Consider the following 20,764-nt stretch of genomic DNA (forward strand, 5'->3'; position numbering starts at 1 on the left):
CAAGTTGAGCTTAATGTAACAAGTTTTTTGATACCTTGGGTGACCCCCTTTGGTTGCACAATTCCAGAGTTAGCACAACTGAGTGATCAGATTGTAACTCTGTACTCGCCAGTTGGGCGACCTAGCCTTTCCGCAGTACAAACATCAGTTTTGTGTTTTTACCGTGCCTTAGTCTTCGATAGGCCTCACATAAGGCTGACTTGCACATATACCTGGGGAAAGTCTGGCTTTGTCATTACTTATGGCAAGGTCAGGCCAGCTGTTTAAACTGCTCTTCCAGCCTGCTGTCAGCCGTACTTACACCTCAGTATCAAAGCAATGCTCAATTGAGTCCACCTATTGAAAACCCCAACTGCTGAAAGCTCTTTCAGCATAGTCCGTTGAGGGGGATCAAGCAAGGGAAGGGGACAGCTGGGAAGGAGACCTGCAAGATACAAAACCAGGATTTATTACTGGTCCAATGTAACTCCCTATCACTTGTTTGGACGTTAAACTATACACTACCTTACCTGAAAAAGAAAATGAAAGGATTGGGTATTTATGTATCGCTCATGTCCTATCTTAGAGCTATGCCCTCTCAATGTCTTCATGTGAAAGGGCATATTCAGAATGCTCACTCAGGCTTACGTCTTGTCTGCCTTCGACCCTGGATTATAGGATTCTTGGACCTGCAGGACACTTATTTCCACATCCCGTCTTGTAGGCCCACCAGCGCTGTCTGTGATTCACTGTGGACCAGAAGCATTTCTAAGTCGCTGTGCTTCCTTTGGCCTCACCAGTGCCCCTCAAGTGTTCACGAAAGTGATGGTCGCTTCTCACCTTCGGAGGTCAGAGGTTGTTGCAGTCTTCCCATACCTCGACGAATGGCTGTTGAAGGCAGGTTCAGCTTGAGTCAGTGGCAGACCCCTCTCCCTTCCCCACCCAGAGTTGACTGTGGTGACCGATGCATTCCTTCTGGGTTGGGGCACCCATCAGAGGGAAGGTGGAGTTCATAGGACTCTGGTCTTCAGCGAAGGTGTGGCTCCATTTCAACTGTCGGAGTTGAGAGCCATCTGCTTGGTGTTGAAAGTCTTCCTACAATCGCGCTGTTCATGTTTTGCCTGTCTATTGGTGGACATGCACGCCTGGGAGAGGGGGGGGGGCAGGTCTTCCCTGGTACGATCTCCGTTTCTTTGCTTCTTGCAGAACACGGGGTCCAGTTTGTCCCTTCCTGTCCTGTGCATATTCCTAGTTCTCAGGGAATGGCTCTGGTCTATGCCTTTCTGCTTGTGGATCTGTGCTCCACCCCTGATGTTTTTCTGGGTGTGAGTTCTTACTCCTATTATGGCACAGGTGCTTCTTAAGGTAGCATAACTGGGAGTGTGTTTTATTCCTTGCATTCTCAATTTTGGTAGATGGTGTCAGTCTTTGGCGGTGTAGGCTTTTGGCGCCACGCTTCGAACTGTGCCTTCTTTCTATCATCTATGGGCAGTCTTGTGGTCTATGTTTCCGCTGTCTCACGGGAGACAAGGATTCTACCCCCTCGGAGACCTGTTATTTTTTCTACATTTTTAACTGTGATGCAGCACACCGGTGCCGTGGTGCTGCTTGTATTACTCCCCTATTAGGATTTAGTCACTCCATGTACGTTTGTCGACATTCCTGTCTCTTGTGTGTATATCGTGGATTCTACACGCCACTGGGGTGCTCGCAAACTAAGTCTTTTTTGCCTTAGTGTCAGACATTCTTGCTTACTCTTTCCTTAGGGATTGTGTTCTCTGTGTGTTCATAGCCTTGCAGGTTATCCACTCACAGTGCGGCCTTTTAACTTGTTTTGCTGCATGCCTACCTCCTGAGCTTTTTCTCAAATGGTGGCTCCTCTGTCTCTGTTGTCACATGTCCTAGGCAGTACACATTGTGGGTTTTTTTCTACTTCCCACGGGTCTCATGCTGCGGCTCCGGTTCTTGGCCCGACAGTCTTCCGACTGTCACCTGTTTCTTGTGGCTTCCACTGTGGTGTGTGTTCAGGCTGTATGCTCTACCATTGTCATGTTATTTTGGCCCTTGGTACTTCGTTCCTCTTGGGTAATAGAGACCGATGCCTGGATCCTTCTTTGAAAGTCTTGCTGCATTGTTTCTTACGTTGGCACGGAACTTCTAGTTCTGTCTTCCTTTCGTTTATGTCTGGGCGAGAGAGGTGTACTATCAATAAGGACTAGCCTATTCGTGAAGTGACTCAGAACTGTATGTTAAGGGGCAAACCATTTGGTTTGATCATGAAGCCCTCACCCACCAACCTAGTTGGTGGCATGCTTCATCATTGGGCCCACCCAGTGACACCGAATGTGTCCCAGGTGTGCTTCGACGCCTGGATACAGCGGAGCAGGTATATTGCTGAGTGTGCAGTGTGGTGACGTGAACGTGAAAATTAAAAGCTATACAGTGGTCCCAGTACCCGAGGGTAATCAATACTTTAATCACTGGGCCTCTGTTAGCATTAAAAAAAGGCTGATGGATGTATAGGAGTATTTATTAGGGCCTCCTGCATCCAGGTGTGGTCTACATGTTTCAGCCAGGCCTTTACTGTTAAAACTGGATTTCCTCAGGACCAATAAATAGGTGATAGTGCAGTCTTAATTTTAAGTGAGTGTGTAATATGCAAAAATGTGAAGCACTCGCTAAGGTGCTATATGTGTGAGAGGGGGATTTCCTCTTGAGCATCAACTGGCTAGTTGCCGCAAATGCCTCATTGCAATTTTCACCCCGAGTGGGCTGGGTATGCTCAGACGTGAGTCCCAGGCTCTCCACACCACTGGAGTCAAGCTATCCAGGCTGATGAAGGCTGATAGCCAGAAACCGGTCCTTGGATGCTTGATTCCGGTCTGGGAAAGACATGGCTTGGTAGTTCGGACTGGACTGTTCCCATGAGGCACAGGGTCAGAGCTGATTTGCATATAGCCAGTGTCTAACCCAGGGTGGCGTGGAGTGCAAAAAAACGATGGATTTAGGCCCAGATCCTTGTACTGGGGTGAATGTATGACATTGTTCTACATTCTGTCCATCAACTGTGTTTTTTGCAATTTTCACCCCGAGTGGGCTGGGTATGCTCAGACGTGAGTCCCAGGCTCTCCACACCACTGAAGTCAAGCTATCCAGGCTGATGAAGGCTGATCGCCAGAAACCGGTCCTTGGATGCTTGATTCCGGTCTGGGAAAGACATGGCTTGGTAGTTCGGACTGGACTGTTCCCATGAGGCACAGGGTCAGAGCTGATTTGCATATAGCCAGTGTCTAACCCAGGGTGGCGTGGAGTGCAAAAAAACGATGGATTTAGGCCCAGATCCTTGTACTGGGGTGAATGTATGACATTGTTCTACATTCTGTCCATCAACTGTGTTTTTTGCAATTTTCAAGGAATCACCCGGCAGAGGTTTTGACTGAGACTTTCAGTCGGGACCTGCAGAGAACCTGTTGTTCTGCCGTGGTATTCCGGTAGCAAGAGAGAGAGGTCGCACACCATCCCTCGTCTGATTTGGTGTCTTTACCATCCCTTGTTCATGCTCCTTAAGGTGGGTCATGGGTCTGATGCCTGTTGTCCTGGCATTGCGGTTTCCACTGTTTTTTCGTTAGCAGTTGATGAATCTGCGGCTAGATGGCTCTATCAGATGGAAGAATTACTTACCTTCGGTAAAGATATATCTGGTAGAGACACAGTCTAGCCGCAGATTCCTTAACGCCCGCCCATCCTCCCCACTCTGCGAAGACCTTTTCATATGGTGTCTTTCCACTTAGCCTCCGTCTTTCTGGTGGCTTTGGTCTTCCGGAAGTGTGCTCTCGCACGTCACTCTGGGGTAGGGTGTGTTGTTCTACGTGGGGCCCTTTGGACTCCTTCCTAGTGTTTGGTTGGTGGTGTGCTCTCGCACCTTCCTTTGGCAGCTTTCGAGCCCTTTAGTTCTCCACTCCGTCCACGTTTTAAAGTGGTTCAGGTCTATACTTTTGACTACCTTCTGATGTTTTTCCTCCGGTGCTACTCACGCTTGGAGTTATTCTGTTTTTGATTCCCTCCCACTGCCCACACCTATGCCTCCTCCTTTCTCTGGCAGTCGGTTGGATTGAGTTCTTTTGGTACTACTGTTCTTCAATCTCTGGAGTGTGTGTGGTGAACTTTCTGGTGGTCGTTCACTTCTAGTGACTTGTCTTGCAACATGTTGCTTCAATATTGTGGTTCTTTTAATTTCCCTCCTGTGATGACAAGATGTGCCTCGCTTGTCATATCTTTTGTACCATGGTCGTTGCCCCCCCCCCTCGAGGTGGGGCATGGCTTGGCAGTTTGTTGGGCCCTTGCTCGCAGCAAGTACTCTGTAGGCTGCCTTCAGTCCCTTTCGTTACTGAGTGCTTTTTCAATGATTTTGTTCTTTTTTTAACACACACTGTTCCTATACTATTGCAGTTTTTTGCACTGCTCCGCGATGGTGCGCGGAAAAGTTTCCTGTAGAAAACTGACTTCAGCACGCCGGGAGTGGCTTATATGGCTCCACTGACATCACTTCCGTGGACAACATCAGGACGGAGCCGGGCGATGCCACCTCCCGGCGTGGAGAGGTATTACTGGGAAAAAAGATTTTCCGGATCCAGTCTGACGCTTGGGGGGGATATTCTAAGTGAAGTAATCTGCGGCTAGACTGTGTCTCTACCATATATATCGTTACAGAAGGTAAGTAACTCTTCCGCCAGGTCCGCTGAGAAAGAAATTTCGCCTGCTAGGTCCTGTTGAACTTTTTGATTTGAGCCTATTCACATACTCACCCCCTGGAGGATATTGTTTTGTTGTTTATCCTAAGGTGAGGAATATACGGTTAGAAGTCACTATCCCAGGAACAAGTTACTTAACTTCGGTATGTCCTTTTCTGGTAGAGACTCTATCCAACTGACGATTCCTCACTGGACCTCCCTCGCCATTCTGTTACCTGGTCTCCATCTAAATAGGTGTCAGTCTAGGAATCTGCACACAAGTGATAACCAATTTTTGGGGCTATACTTCAGCCAGTGCTGAAGGGAACTAAAGCAAGTAATGTCAGCGTGCATAGGTGGGGGCTTTATAGGCCAGTGGAGGACGTTGATGTGCAACCATCTGTGCTACCTACCAGCGCGCTGAGGTACTGCTTAAAATAGTGTTTCTGGATCCATTCCGACTGCTGAGAAATATGCTATCTGCAGTAAGGTAGTCTCTACCCAGAAAAGACGTTATCAAAGACACGTCATTTGTTCTTCATGCATGGAGATTGAGCAGTGGCATTTGATAGCATTTCATTTTTAGGTTTCGCCCTGGCGTTGCAACTGCGTAGCAGTTGCTCCGCCCAGGGCGAAATCTCATGTCTTACACTGTGTGCTTTAGTTCAGCCTCTCTCTTCCATTAGCTAGCTCCATAAATGGAGGCTAGCCATTGGAAGAGAGAACTGTCCGTCATTTCCCGAGGCGATTGGTGGGCGTTCCCGACGATTCTTTCCCTCTCTGCAACGTCATGAAGACGTGGCAGTGTGGGCGTGGACTTTTTTTTTTTTTACACCGGTTTGTGTTCATTGTTCGTCTTGTTCCCTGTCCCGCTGGCTGTTTTCTGACCACCCTCCCTCCCGCTGTCCGTGTGCCTCCCTGCCCCCCCTCCCGCTGTCCGTGTAGCCGCCCACCCCCCTCCCGCTGTCCGTGTGCCCGCCCCCCCTCCCGCTGTCCGTGTGCCCGCCCGCCCCCCCTCCTGCTGTCCGTGTGCCCGCCCGACCCCCCCCTCCCGCTGTCCGTGTGCAAACATTGTAGAGCACGGTGCGGTACAAAACCCTTTCCAGTGAGGCATGGGGAGCAGCGTAATCAGGGGAAATGGTTCAGAGAAATGCCTGTCCTTCTTGGGGGTGCGAGTGCTTGTTTCTGTGGGGAGTGAGCGGGAGAGTAAAGAATCTGCCTTACCGAAAACGTCTGTCATTTTCGGGGGTGCCAGTGCTTGTTATTAAAGCCTGCAGGTTGCTCTTGGGCCCGGCAATGGCTTTGATTAAGCAGCGCGTTTGGGTCATCTCTTGGAATAACAGCATTTTCCAAATCCCTGGCTGTGCTCGAAGAGAAACGTTATTAAAGTTCTGGCTGTCTTCCCACAATTGCACATGTCTGTGGAGGGTTGAGTTTCTGCGCGTGTGGCCGTCGCTCGAGTGTCGGAGCGGCTTCATCCGTGCCCCTCTCTTCCCCCGTGAGGTCTCGGCAATATCCGCTGCGCTCTCTGGGGGAGCCGTGGAGGGGAGGCACGGAGAGCAGGACGCCGCTCTGCCAATTGCGATGCAGGGAATTGAAAGGCCCTCTAGATGTCACGTGAAGAGCAGTCTCGGCGCTCTGATGGGTGCCGAATGATGGGAAGTCTTTTAATTAATTTCTGATTGAATTTCTGGCCCACTGCCCGCGTGGGGGGTGGTGTGGGGGTAGGGTGGGGGTGGTTGAAGCAGCAACCCACCTCAAAGATTTTATGGATGAACAGGTAAAGAATTGAGCAGAGCTGCTTGGCGGGACACGGCTCGGCCAACCTCGGGCACTCCACGCGTCGCCGTCTTCATCATTTAACATTTTGAAAGAAAAGCCTGGCACAGTGGAGCAGTTAATAAACATAAGGCGTTCACAGTGGACCCGCAGTTTAAAGCAGACAACAAATATGATATTAGACGTTGATGCCCGTTTACCCCGTGTTGCTCCACCTGCTTCCCCGCTTCCCCCCACTTGCTGCACCATATATGAAAGTTAACGTCTTACGGCTGTTTGATTCTTGAGGCCTTCTCCTTTTATGATTTCTGTTGTCTCTCTTTAACTTAGCATCCGAAGTCAGGCAAATGAGAACCTTTGTTATTTCGACAAAGGCACCCAGTAGATAAATGTGAGGATTATTCTTAAATATAACTCTTTAATATCACCCAATTAAAACGAATAAAGACAATCGTTATCAGCAATAATACTAGTAACATTTGCACTTACATAGCAAAGTCTTAGAAGTAAATCGTACCTATCTGTTAGATGTGGACAAGACACAAAATGTAAGAAAGAACGAAATAGACCGGGTCAGGGGAAGGGGGGCGTGCTTGGCTTGGTTCTTAGACACACAAGCCAAGCCAGTCAAATTATCGTCATGCTATATATGGCCAGGGTGAGTGGAAGGGGCTCACGCGAAGGGAGGCAGCGACAGACTGACCTATTGGTGGATAAGTGCATGCTAGGGTGTGCTGGTGGCCCTGATAGGCTGGTAGTGTAGGCTGTCACAGTCACTGACTGAGCCCAGCCCTTCTTGCATTTCAAACAAGATTGTCTCAATCTCTCCCCTCTTTAATGACATGGCTGTCCTCCCCCTGCTCTTTCTCTCCATTTCTGTTTCTCCACGCTCCCCTGCCAAATGTCCTTCCCTTTCTTGATCGGCTGTCCTACACCACGGTGTCACCCGTATATCTCTCCTCTGCCTCTTCCTAGCCATTTTCTGTCTTCCTCTTCACTATCTCAGTCTGTTCCTCTGCTGTGCACTGCTTCTTCCTCTCCAGTCTCTCTCCTTTCCTTCTCCCACTCATGTTGTGTGCTAGTATCAGTCCTTCATGTACATCTCGGCTCGTTTTTGGCTCGTAAAGAGCAGGGTAACCCCCCAGACCGAGCTTCACCCAATCATTACGTTCGAGTCTTTACTGCCTCACTTTTGCTACGTGTTGAGTGAGAACTGAAGATCCTAACATGTATTTGCTGCTTCTTCTCAGCTGCAGGTGCTACACTACCCAGTGTCGGAGGCAGAACCGACTTCGGTTCTATGCCCCTTACTGCACGTTCTCTTTTCCTGTGTGGTAGGCATGCTCACCGGTCCTATGTTTATTTTACACTGATGTCGAACAAAACCACTAAGCTGCTTCTTACCCTGGAATTTACTTCTATTTTCCATTCAAATTTGTGTTTTAAAAAATATTTTTACTCAATCCTCGTCATTAAATTTATTCAACAGTATTCTGGATTTGTATCTAACGTTGCACTATAGTTTAGCGGTACTTTTTTTTCAATGTGAATGTTTTTTGGCGTACATTTTATTTTGAAAGTAGACATTCACAATTCTTGCCTTCAGTCTTCTGCCTGAATTAGGGTTTAATCAGGGATCATTATGGGAGCATTATAAATAGCTGTTAATATGTTAAATTTTCTAAACGTTTACACATTTTTACACTGGGACCACTATCAGTAATGCAAGCTGATATCTGATAGAGATTTCTAGGTGTAGATTCTTTACCTTAGAATTTCCCCAGGGTGTCAGTCTGGATCCGTAGATTTTACGTTAGCAGTACCCCTGCGCTTCGGTACGTGGTGTCGGCTCCACACCCGTTGTCTGCATCATGCGTGCTGGAAATGGCGTTGCAGGACCTACATAGATGCCGCTCTGGTGCAATGACGTCAGTTCTTTTTTTTTCTCGCAACAGCCTAAGCACAGATCTGGAGAGAGCTACTCCTCCGCTGCTTTTGGCTACTCTTTTTTGACTTTCGTTTACATTTTTTCCGGAGTCTTGGATTCGTGATGTGTCGAGATGTCCCAGCGTTGAACTGGATGCAAGTCCTCCGGATCCTCTCATCGGATTATGTCAGTGACAGATCAGCACCTCATGTGCCTCTGGTGCTTGGAGCGTGACCATGAAACGAATTCGTGCTCTGAGTGCCGGGCAACGAATCCAAAGGCTTTGCTGGAGCGGTCCCAAAAGCTGGCTCTGCGTCGCTCCCGTTTTCAATCGAGAGGAAGGTCCAGAGAATGGTTGCAGAGCCCGCACTCCTCGTCCTATTCGAAATCTTCGGGACGCTCAGATAAGCACAAGTAGAGGTTGAAGAAGCATATGTATTTTTCTACTTAACCCTGTCTGTTGGCCAATGCGACCGGGGGCACTGACCGTCATCCCTTTAGACCTCCGTCCTCATAACCTCTTTCCTCTGCGCCTCCCCACTTTTCCGGGAGCTGGAGCGACTCCTGCCCAGCTACGACAGTTGTATGAGGCCTTACACCTCATCTTTGGGCAGTCAGGCTCCATTGGTACGCCTTTGGGCCCCACTGTGTTAGTTCAATCAATCAATCAATCGTACTTGTAAAGCGCGCTACTCACCGTGAGGGTCTCAAGGCGCTGGGGGGGGGGGTTGCTACTGCTCGAACAGCCACGTCACGTCTCACCCTGTGTGTGCCTTCTGTTGCTCTCACCCTGTGTGTGCCTTCTGTGGCTCTCACCCTGTGTGTGTGCCTTCTGTTGCTCTCACCCTGGGTGTCTTTTGCTGCTCTCGCCCTGTGTGTATATTGCTGCTCTCACCCTGTGTGAATATTGCTGCTCTCACCCTGTGTGTGTGTGTGTATTTTCCTGCTCTCACCCTGTGTGTGTGTGTGTATTTTGCTGTTCTCACCCTGAGTGTGTGTGGGTGTATTTTGCTGTTCTCACCCTGTGTGTGTGTCTTTTGCTGTTCTCACCCTGTGTGTGTGTCTTTTGCTGTTCTCACCCTGTGTGTGTGTCTTTTGCTGCTCTCACCCTCTGTGTATGTGTATTTTGCTGCTCTCACCCTGGGAGTCTTTTGCTGCTCTCACCCTGTGTGTGTGGCCTTCTGTTGCTTTCACCCTGTGTGTGTGTGTGCCCTTTGCTGATCTCACCCTGGGTGTCTTTTGCTGCTCTCACCCTGGGTGTCTTTTGCTGCTCTCACCCTGGGTGTCTTTTGCTGCTCTCACCCTGTGTGTATTTTGCTGCTCTCACCCTGTGTGTGTGTATTTTGCTGCTCTCACCCTGTGTGTGTGTTTGTTTATTTAGCTGCTCTCACCCTGTGTGTGTGTTTGTTTATTTAGCTGCTCGTGTTTGTTTATTTAGCTGCTCTCACCCTGTGTGTGTGTATTTAGCTGCTCTCACCCTGTGTGTGTGTTTGTTTATTTAGCTGCTCTCACCCTGTGTGTGTGTATTTTGCTGCTCTCACTCTGTGTGTGTGTATTTTGCTGTTCTCACTCTGTGTGTGTGTATTTTGCTGTTCTCTCCTTATGTGTGTGTGTTTTGCTGTTCTCACCCTGTGTGTATTTGTCTTTTGCTGCTCTCACCCTCTGTGTATATGTTTTGCTGCTCTCACCCTGGGTGTGTTTTGCTGCTCTCACCCTGGGTGTCTTTTTCTGCTCTCACCCTGGGTGTCTTTTCCTGCTCTCTCCCTGGGTGACTTTTGCTGCTCTCACCCTGTGCGTGCGTGTGTGTGTGTGTATTTTGCTGCTCTCACCCTGTGTGTGTGTATTTTGCTGCTCTCACCCTGTGTGTATGGGTCTTTTGCTGCTCTCACCCTCTGTGTATGTGTGTTTTGCTGCTCTCACCCTTGGTGTCTTTTGTGTTTAAAAAATAAATACACCAGTTTTGTGTGTGCCTCTGTTGCCTGCTTGCGACCCGTTTTTGTGTGTGCCTCTGTTGCCTGCTTGTGACCCGGTTTTGTGTGTGTGTGTGGGTGCAAATGCAATAGGTGTCGCATTTGCGAGAGATTGGGCTATTGGCTTTGTAAATGACAATGTCATTTATTTATGTTTTCAAAGCCAACACATAAATAAAAATGTTGTCATTTACAATGCCAATATCTCTAACTTTTCCAAAGGCGAAACCGTTGCATTGTAAATGCTTGTTTTAATTTGCCACCTAAAATTGTGTATGTCATTCTGGTAGCCAGAATCCCCTCCACAAGGTCTATTTCTGCCGGCGCTGGGACAGTTCTGTGGCCTGGTGTGGGGTCAGCAGGACAGACCCTTTGCAAGCCAAGCTGTCAGATGTTTTGTTATTTGTTTAGTCTTTGTCCCAACAAGACCTTGCTTAAATAGCCTTTTGTGATGCTTTTTCTTAAATGATTGACACGCATGGTCCCTCCCAAACCATTTATGATGCCACAGGTTATTTCTCATGTATACTCTCTTCAAGTCCATGCACTGCTGCGCGTTGCATCTTCTGTTACATCCTAAACAGCAGGCACATTCCCCACTCCAGTTGTGTCCCTTCAGAGATACTAAGCTTTTGTCCTCTGCTTGGTATGCTGTCATTGGTGTGGATGTGTCTCCTAATGTCAACCCCTCAGCCGCATCTTTGTGGATTGTTTCAGTTTATGGTCCAATGCTGTGTGGATAATACCTCAAGCTGGTGGGAAGAGACCTCACCCCTACTGATGATATATTATTGCCTATGTCTGAGAAGGGACTATTATTTAGCTATAGGGAGCCCCATCTACATCAGTAACCTTTCCTCTTTGCTAGTGTTACAGCCTATACTGTTAGCAGGATGCCCACTACTGGGAAGCACAACAGGTGTGTTGTTGTTCAGGCACCTACATCAGAAACAAAGACATTAACCTTTTGTCAGGGTGGGGTGAAAGGTATTTTAGTAGGTGGCAATTTCCACTTAAGTAAAAGAAAAAAGTGGTAATTCTGCTTTTTCTTATCATAGTTCTCAAACGTAACTATGACATGAGGGTAGAAAATAACAAATAATTCCTTCAGGCAAACCACAATGTTGATTTTCGATCTTGAATAATAAAGCAACTAAAAAAAAGAACTTCTTCCAATGTTTAGGTCTGGCTGCAGCCAGGTTTGGGTGTGGACCTCGGGTCATTAGTTCGCCACAGTAAGAAGTACAGAGAGAGAGACGACTTTGGAGTAGCCCCTTTCAGACATTGGCTTTCAAGTGTTTTTCATTGCTTGTTAGTACTACTTGAATGGGCTTCAATCAAAGTTGTGGCTTTTCGTGGATAGTTGCTTTTTTGTCCCCTTTCTGTTCCTGATCGGTTTAGTTCCTGGCGAATCAAGTAATCCTTTTGTTAGATTGCTGATGTAACGTGTGGTTTGTAATTGAGTTTGTGTGTGGTCTTTGATGTATCTGCTGGAGATGATTTTTTTTATTTTTTATTGTTAGCTAATGGTGTTTGTTTAGGAAGTGCATGCAGTTTGTATGTTATAAAAAGGCATTGCTTAATCTGTTGTGCATTGATTTGTTTTACTTTGATGGCATGACAACATGTTGTATTTACAGCTTTTTCTGTTCACAAAGTAATCGTATTTGCGCATGTAAGCCTTCTTAAAGATCAAACGGAGATACTGCCCCTTTGTCAAAAGTATCCTCTGAGCAACATTTTGCTGTGTATTTCATGTAAGTTCATCATATACAACACAACTTCATGTTTAGACTCCTTTTCATAACACTATCCTTGGAGGTTCTACCTCAACATAGTTAATGCAGTCTGTTCAGCAAAGGTGCCTTACTCCCAGCGTCAATATGTAACTCCAGTTTTACCCAAAACCTTTTTTTTTTTTTGTACTTTTAGAATTATAATTTTGCAGCTGAATCAAGTTATCTCTTAATGGGGCACATCTTGTTCAAAGCCCCCTTGTTGTCCAATGTGAACTGTTAGGATGAGACCCTTTTTTTTATTCTTTTGTTTAGCGTTTGCACCAAGACATAAATTACCATAGCTGTTGTCCTCATTAAGAGCCACAGGTGTCCACATTTAAAAATCGCTCTGGAGACACTGACATTTTCCACACATTGAGATGGTGACCACTGTGGCCAGTTCCCATCTTCCTGCCTGGTTCACCAGATGATGGATGGTCGGCTTATAATGATTATTACTGTGGTATCCTTTTTTATGTAATACATTTTATTAAGAGAAATAACCCTTGGAATAAGTACATTATAACAGTACAGCGCCCCTATGGGCATTAAGTGCAGGGTAGCACATTACAACATTCCATCAATACATAGTGCATACAGGCTGTGGGGGAGAGAGAAACAGAGCCATGCCATAGAATAGTGAAGTAGTGTGGCTCACTGGTTAGAGGCGGCAGACACGAGAGCAGAGGACGGCCCGGGACCAGGGTTCGATTCCCGGCGCGGCAGGTTTCTGGACCAGGGTCAGCGGACTCGATAATTCTCTCGCCTCGGTGCCCACTCTGATCAGTGTTCACACTCGGCAACTCTGGGCATTAGCTTGCCTCATCTTCACTAACGGCCCCACCAGACCGCCGGGGATGCCTGGTCTCACCCTGGAGATACCCATTAAGGGACCATCTCTCAGGGAAGCCAGGAAGGGTTTCGCAGCGGTCGAAGCGCCTTGGGACCCTACGGGTAAGTAGTGCGCTATATAAATGCCTATACATTTACATTTACATAGAAGGCACAATCTATCACAGAGAACTCTCCCATCATAACTGTACATAATCTTCTAGTATGGTATCATCCCGAATTCTGTCTTTGACCTTCCCTGCACGGAGTACTACCAGCAGCCCCATCTCCAGCCTCAGCAACGTTCGAGGCCTTATCGCTCTGTTCTACATCACGCTTAAGTAGGTACGTTCTAAATGGGACCCAGATATCACTGGGTCTAGAGACATCTGGAAGCAAATCTGAGTAGAATTCGAGCTGTTCATTACAGTATAACATGTCCTATTACCAGTGTTTACATTTCGGAGTCCGCCCTCTGCCTCATCAGCAAGCCACTGCCTTTTTGCTAGGAGGACTAGTGCTGTGAATCGTGTGGGGGCGAGCGGTGCAATCCATATCCCAGTAATGCAACAACGGGATCCATTGGTAACCTGCAGTCAGCCATATCTGACAGTGCGGATAGCACCATCGTCCAATACCTATAAACAGCACCGCATGACCAAGCTAGGTGGAAAAACCCAGCTTTCAGGAAGCCACACCTGTTGCATCTCGCTTCTTCTCATAAACGGAACCTGTGAAGCAGAATATTGCAAAAGCAGCTGCTGGATAACCCCATGCCCATCTGTCGGCAGACATAGGAACATAGTCACCTAACTCCCTTCCCAATTTCCTTTGACATTCTGCACGCGCTGGGCTGAGGGGCACTGTGGTATCCTTCTAAAGTGTTGTTTTGTTATCACTGTATTGGTGGTTTTATGGGTTTTACCCTCAATAAACATTTGTATGTATGTTTGTAGCCCGCAATAATAATTCTTTGCGGATTTTCTTTTCTAGGACTGGCAACCACACACACAGATTTGTACATATATTACCAAACACTTCCCCTAAGAAAAAGCCAAACCTCTTGGGTATGCTAATGCTTGCTTAATAATGACAGCCCCGTAAGAAATGTTGACACACTGAAGGTATTTGAGGCTTTAACAAATTTTTTCCTACTTCCTTGAGGTTCCTGGAACTTAACCTCAAGTGATGACAATAGTTAGACTGATAATTCATTGTGTTCAGATGTGTCAGTACTGTAGTATGAGGCGTATGCTTCCTATGAATAGGTTTTATAATTTTAAATTATCATGTGCCTATCTGTAGACATAGAGTAACCTGACAAGGCCTTTAAAAAATAATTTAACAACTTTGACTTCTGGCTGCGATTCTAGGGACCCTACCTTTTCTTCAAATTCCTCTTGATATGATTGATTGAGCATGACCCATAGACTCTTAGCAGTCAGATGTTTGACCCAAGCTCCTGATCAAATGGTACAGCAGACTAACATTGGTCATATTGAACTTGAAACAACATTTTTTTGCAGCTTCAAAAATGTAGTTTCTTTATTCTCTAAACATAAATCCAAATAAAAGTAGGTATTGAGCAAAAAAATTGGTACAGGGAATAAAATTACCTTAAAACACGTAAAACCTTGTTGGTAGGAAGAAACAATCATATACTTCCAAAATGCTCGCAATTTTAAGAGGAATATTTGCTCAATGTTTATGGTTTCAGTCACGTAACATTAAGAGGTAGTATTGAGGGAAAAAAATCTAAAAATGTTGTGTAGTTTACCTTGCCTATAGTTTTCAATTGTCAGAAATGATCCCTTTAAAGATGTTTAAGGTTTGTAAGTGAGCGATTAAGGATTCTTCCCTTGATAAGTGTATGTCCCTTTGAAACAACTTTTTTTATTATGTGAAAAAACGAGGTTCGTAATAAAAAGGGAAGAAGTGCAAGACCATTAGAGTGGCCTAATGTTGGGTGGCTACTGTGCTCTTCTTTGAAACGCTCGTTTTTTAAAGGCATAAAATCCTAATTAGACAGTTTTTTTTTTTTTTTTTACAGAAGCATGGCTGGTGTGGGAGTCCAGGTCAAATAGGACTTTGGGCCAGTAAACTATATTTATTTTCACACAAGTGCACAGCTGATACGCAGCTGCGTTACAGCCCTTTGACAACATCTTACCCTCACCCTATGGTTTCTTGAAGGGTCAATATCTGTTCCCTCCAGTGATTCGTGGCATGTGAGAGAGACCATTTGAAAAAAATATTTTCTTGACCACACTTGGCCAACCTTTGTTTTTTTGGACAATGTTTTTTGTGTAATTTCTTTTTTTTCATTTGATTAACTAGTGCAGCAACACTAAAAACCTCTACTATTGTTGTTATTGTTAATTGAAAATGATATGATATTAAATGATTATTTTTTCATAACTAGCGTATAGATAAGTATTTTGGTTGTTTCTTCCTTTCATTCCTAAACTTTTACCATTGTTCTTATTCCTTTTGTGTATTGTCCAATTCCTTTTTTCTCTTATTTCTTATTACTACATTCCTCTCTTAAATGACTATTTTAGTTTTTCTTTAGACTTCGGTTCTTTAGTGGCCTTGTTAAGATTGGATGACGATGCTGATGGGTTGATGTTTGTCTTTTTGGTCGATTGGTAGCAGATACCTGCTAGTGCAAGCTCCCATCTTAACTTTCTACCTCAACTCCACTCTGCTAGGCATCTGTACTACTAACTAGTGCCAGGAATTCCCTGCTGCTTGTGATACGTGATTAATACACTATACATGTACTTCTCTTGGTATGTCCGCTGATGATTCCAATGGCTTTTGGTTTGTGAATATCTAACCCTTGTCAAGAGTCAACACTGTCTATTATTATCACCTTTAATCTATTAATACACTGTCCATCCTTAATTTAGGTAAATGGTTTCTTTACTTCTTGTTGGGTGACATAATGTCTTAATTTTAAAACAATTAACTGCTTCAAATGTTACTTAATGCCCTCAACTTGAATTTTCTATCTAGATCAAAGAAGGTAATCGATCCCTTGTACCAAGTTTGGGATGAGTCATGTACTGAAGACCTGCAGAATTTTCAGAATCCAATTGGAAAGGTAATTGCTAGCATTGGTTTTGTTGCTATAGACTGAAAGCCAATTTGTAGTACTTAGGAGCCAAAACATCTAATAGCGTTGAAATATTGGTAAGTATTTCCTGCGTTGTACAGATTTTGAGGCAACTCTCATACAAACTGCAAGCTCTTTCATGGTATAACACCAACTGATATTCTTTAGGTGCCAGAGATTGTTAACTTATTTTAATTAAATTAGATTTCAACAAACAAAACTGAAAGACCAAAGCGAACTGGTATTTTTTATTAGTACACTAGAATGAAATACAGATATCAATATAAGCCATATATTCAGATAAGGCAAACTCAAGTCTATGCCACGCTCCACTCTGTTAGCTATTCTTCTGAGATGTAACGGGAGATAATGGCGTGCTTCTGTTTCTCCCTATTAATGAGGCAGTTGCATTGTAGATTCCCCAATTCTACCTAAATCTTAGTTCTCTGTGAGTACATCTGTTCTTCAAATGACAATTTATTGATGGGTTATTTTTCCTGGTCATTGGTGTCTGGATGTGTAGAGTCTCTCCAGTTGCGTGCAGGCTGGAGGCAAGCAATCCAGAAAGGGAAGGAAAACAAAATTGCACTTAATTCTTGGTTTTCCCCCTATCAAGATCAAATGGTTGTCCTATATTATTGGGTGTCAATCTGCTACAGATATTTTTCAAAAATTAAATCCCAAGGCATGGCATCTGGAGCGGACATCTGGTACAAAAGGCCTCTGTTTACTAATCTTATCCTGTGTAATGTAAAGGTCTTATAAACAATAGTGCTGTCATATTAGTGTGGTGATTGATGTTCCTGAATAGCCCATAGAAAGAGATTGATTAAATGTCTCATCTTGTTTCGTTGCCAGTTGGACCATTTTGTGGCCAATTGCAGCAGCTGGTCATCCAGTGCGTTAATGAACACTTAATATTAAGTTCATAATTTTCATTAACTATTGACAGATTTTTGTCAAACAACCTGGATCTAAATCCTGACCAATCCAAGACTTTCTCTAATTTATAAATGCTTGCAGAATTTGCGATAATGAATGCTAAATTCTTTAACTATATTTGAAAATATTGGTATACCCTGAACATGACACATATAAGAATATTACGTTTGAATTAGCTTGTATAAAGGGATTATATATATTTCTTAAAACTCAGTAGCTATGATGGTTTATTCCATAGTAGTTGAAAGCCATGCTGGTTCAGAATTTTATAAAAATCTGGACGTCTTGACAGATAGGAGACCATTGTATTGATAAACTCAAATTTAACATGTTATGTGTGTTTTTTTGTATTGGAAAAACAGAATTAAAAATAACATATGTGGGGGTCTTAGGGTGAAAATGTTGTTGATACATCATGTACTTTTTCGGCGGCACATTTGGCTAGAGCTACCAGTAGCAGAACAACAGATTACGAAGCACATATCCTCCCTTATCCAAGGGAGGTGGAGTAAACAAAGACTTGCCAAGATCTTCTATGGCCCATTTCATTATTGCTGAGATGGATGGTATCAAGGGATATGAAGTACATTGGTTGTTCTGTCTCTGTTCGGTCAATTAATATTGCTGCAAGATTAAATAGTGTATTTGCTGGTGATAAACGTATACTGCCAAAAAGTCACTAACTGCATGATTATTGTGTTGATATTGTAAGCTGCACATAAGAGTGAAATGGGACAATAGGAATTAAGTAGGCTATTTATTTTTAGGAAGGCTATAAGTCAAGGAAGGTTCCAGGAAGACTGAATTGATGCTCCTCGTAAGATTTCATGGATTAATTCAAAGAAATAGAGTGCAGGTTCATTTGTGATTAATGTATATACACTTCACTGAGTATGACATCTGTACCAGCTGCTTTTTCTTGTGGAACTGAATGGATGGACCCCTAAGAGGTTGTCTAGCAATATTTGAGCAGTTAATGATTCTTGTTGCCCCAAAGTTGGTGTTGGCAAAAAATGTGAAAAGGCACTACCAGAAGTATTCTTTTCAATATGGTTATCGAATGAGGTAGTATGATTTCTGTTTAAAAATAGGAAAAGCATCAGCATTATTAGGAATTGGGAAACAGTGTTTCCCATCATGATTCATATTCAATAAAATGGTATTCTGGCATGTGGCTATGTAGAGCCTGTGTATCCAGGATTGACCTTGCTTTGGCACAGTGTTCAAAGGAGAAATATCTGGACTTAAGCGGTTGCACTGTGGTTTTTAGTATGGCCTGATTTAATATGAGATCAAATAAAAGCCAGATCCTACCCAATAACTTGGTGTTGTGGATGTTTTTATTGTATTGATAGATTATTCTTTTTTTTAAAAAAATAGGCTTGCTTCTCCATAATAATTCTTCTTTGTATGCTGTTCGGTGTTGCAAGGAGTGTATTGAAAGATGAAGCTCTGAATGGCAGCTTTCATCGCAAGCCATACAATGTTATTAGCTGTTTAATGACTATTGGTTTCTAAGAAATGTCCTACAAAAATCGTAATTTTGCTTGTATATACTTTGCGAATGCATTAGGACACTATGAATATCCATTGAAGCAGATCTTGGGTACAGCCTATTGGTCTTAGTTCTAAGGTAACAAAAGAGGAATCAAAAGCTCATGTTGAGTGACGGGTGACTTTATTTTTTTTTTAACTTCTATTTTAGCATTGTACATATTTTAGAAAGAAACATATCCTCGAATGTTGTGATTGGTGGAAGAGTAAAGTATGTAAGCCCTCTCCTGGGGTTGTCTCCACCATCTCCATGGGTCGGTAATATCTAATGAGTCCATAAATAGCTTAATGGAACAATACCATCCTATGCCATTGCCTTGATTGGGGGACACTAGCCTTTTACAGTCAAACTATACTGGGTTTAAATATGTAAGCTCTTGCTTTATTTTATTTTGTGTTGGTGGTGCATTTAAATCCCTCAACCTTAAGGGTAGCTACTCTCAAATTAAGCATGTTTAGGGGGCCCTAGTGAGCTATCAGAACTATGAACTAAACTGCCCAACTCTTCCCACTTTTGTCCCACTTCCCACCTTCCCAAACTCTCCTGTGCCCACCTGTCGCATCCCTCTCTGCCTTGGTGTTGCATCTTCACCCCCTACAAGTTTGCCCTGCTTTACCAGTAGGCAGGGAACAGTCCAATTGCCTTTAGCTTGTTGCTTTGGTATGCATTCTGTGAGGTGGAAATGGCAACCTGTAATCCTATCCCAATGTCAAGAAAAAATCTGGGAAAAATGGAGGCGGGGTCCCAAAGGAATTTTATGTATTAGGATTTCTGTGCTTCTCTATAAAAAGTCGTAATTGTTCTGGTTCATTGAATGTTTAGGTAACTAAGTGCCAATTAATCCTGAGGAATCAGCCACAAACCTTGCTGAACTAGAGGATGTCCTTAGTTCCAGAATGTTATGTTATGTTATGTTAAACAATTTGTACCGCGCACGTACACCGAGACGGTTTCTTGGCGCTCATAACAGACATGACGAGCCGGGGTGGCAGTACTACTCAAGAGCCGACTTAAAAAGGTGAGTTTTCAAAGTTTTTCGGAACAGTGCGTAGGTGGGACAATGGCGAAAGGAAGAAGGGAGGGAATTCCAGAAAGTGGGGCCTAAAAAAGAGAAACGGAGACCGCCGTGTTTTTTGCGGCGGGTCAATGGAATGCAGAGAAGATTGTCGGCAGAGGATCGGAGATTGCGAGATGGGAGATAGTGCTTGAGTTTAGAGGAGATGAACCCAGGGGCGAGATTGTGAAGGGACTTGAATAAGGTACATCCAAGTTTGAAGAAACACCGTTTAGCCACCGGGAGCCAATGGAGGCTCCTCAGGAGGGGGGAAACATGCTGGTGTTTGGGTTGGTGAAACACGAGGCGGGCCGCCTGGTTCTGAATTAGCTGAAGTTTTTGAAGCTGGTAGGCAGGAATCCCCACATACAGGATGTTAGCGAAATCGACCCTGGAGATGACCAAAGCCAATATTGCTAATATGAGTGCCTCTCTGGTTAGGAATCTACAGATCTTGCGGATCCTGCGCAGCTGGAAAAAGCAGGAAGATGTTACTGCTGAGATCTGAGGTTTCATAGATAGATCCTCAGAGATGATCACTCCTAGGCTTTTCACGGTGCTGGCCGGGCGAGGGGGAGAGCCAAGGGAAGAGGGCCAGAAGTTGTCATCCCAGGGGTTGGTAGGGCCGCCCACCAGAACAAGTTCCGTTTTAGACGGATTCAACTTGAGTTGGCTATGAGCCATCCAATCGGAGATGAGCAGCATTGTGGTTTGGATGTTAAGGCGGGAAGAGGGTGAGGTGTCCTGAGGAAAAATCAATTGCAGATCGTCTGCGTAGTTGTATATAGTGGCTGGGGAGTGACGAAGGGATGCCATTAGCGGTTGCATATATAGGTTGAAGAGAAGAGGGGAAAGAGCTGAACCCTGGGGAACACCACAAGTGAGGGGGGTAAAAGGGGCAGAGAAGGTAGAGAGGTGGACTGCCTGGGAACGGCCATGCAAGAAGGAACGAACCCAATCCAGGGCGACGCCGCAAATGCCGGCGTTGTTGACACGGTCGATCAAGATGGTATGATCGACCGTGTCAAAAGCCGCCGACAAATCTAACAGTACAAGGGCTTGGGGAATATTATTGTCGGCACCGGTTCTCAGTGAGTCCAT

At 44.8% G+C, this 20,764-nt stretch overlaps 1 protein-coding gene across 2 annotated transcripts in view; it reads left to right on the top strand.

The window, feature by feature from the left end:
- The window catches only part of RRN3 (RNA polymerase I transcription factor RRN3), a 423,539-nt gene that overhangs the window by 365,017 nt on the left and 37,758 nt on the right, over positions 1-20,764 (top strand). For both annotated transcript variants that reach the window (XM_078663171.1, XM_078663172.1), the window contains exon 17: positions 16,013-16,100. In XM_078663171.1, coding sequence (XP_078519297.1) covers positions 16,013-16,100 — 88 coding nt within the window. The remainder of the gene's footprint in view (positions 1-16,012; positions 16,101-20,764) is intronic.

The sequence above is a fragment of the Lissotriton helveticus genome, chromosome 10 (genome assembly GCF_964261635.1).
Source record: "Lissotriton helveticus chromosome 10, aLisHel1.1, whole genome shotgun sequence".
NCBI classification, from domain to species: Eukaryota; Metazoa; Chordata; class Amphibia; order Caudata; family Salamandridae; genus Lissotriton; species Lissotriton helveticus.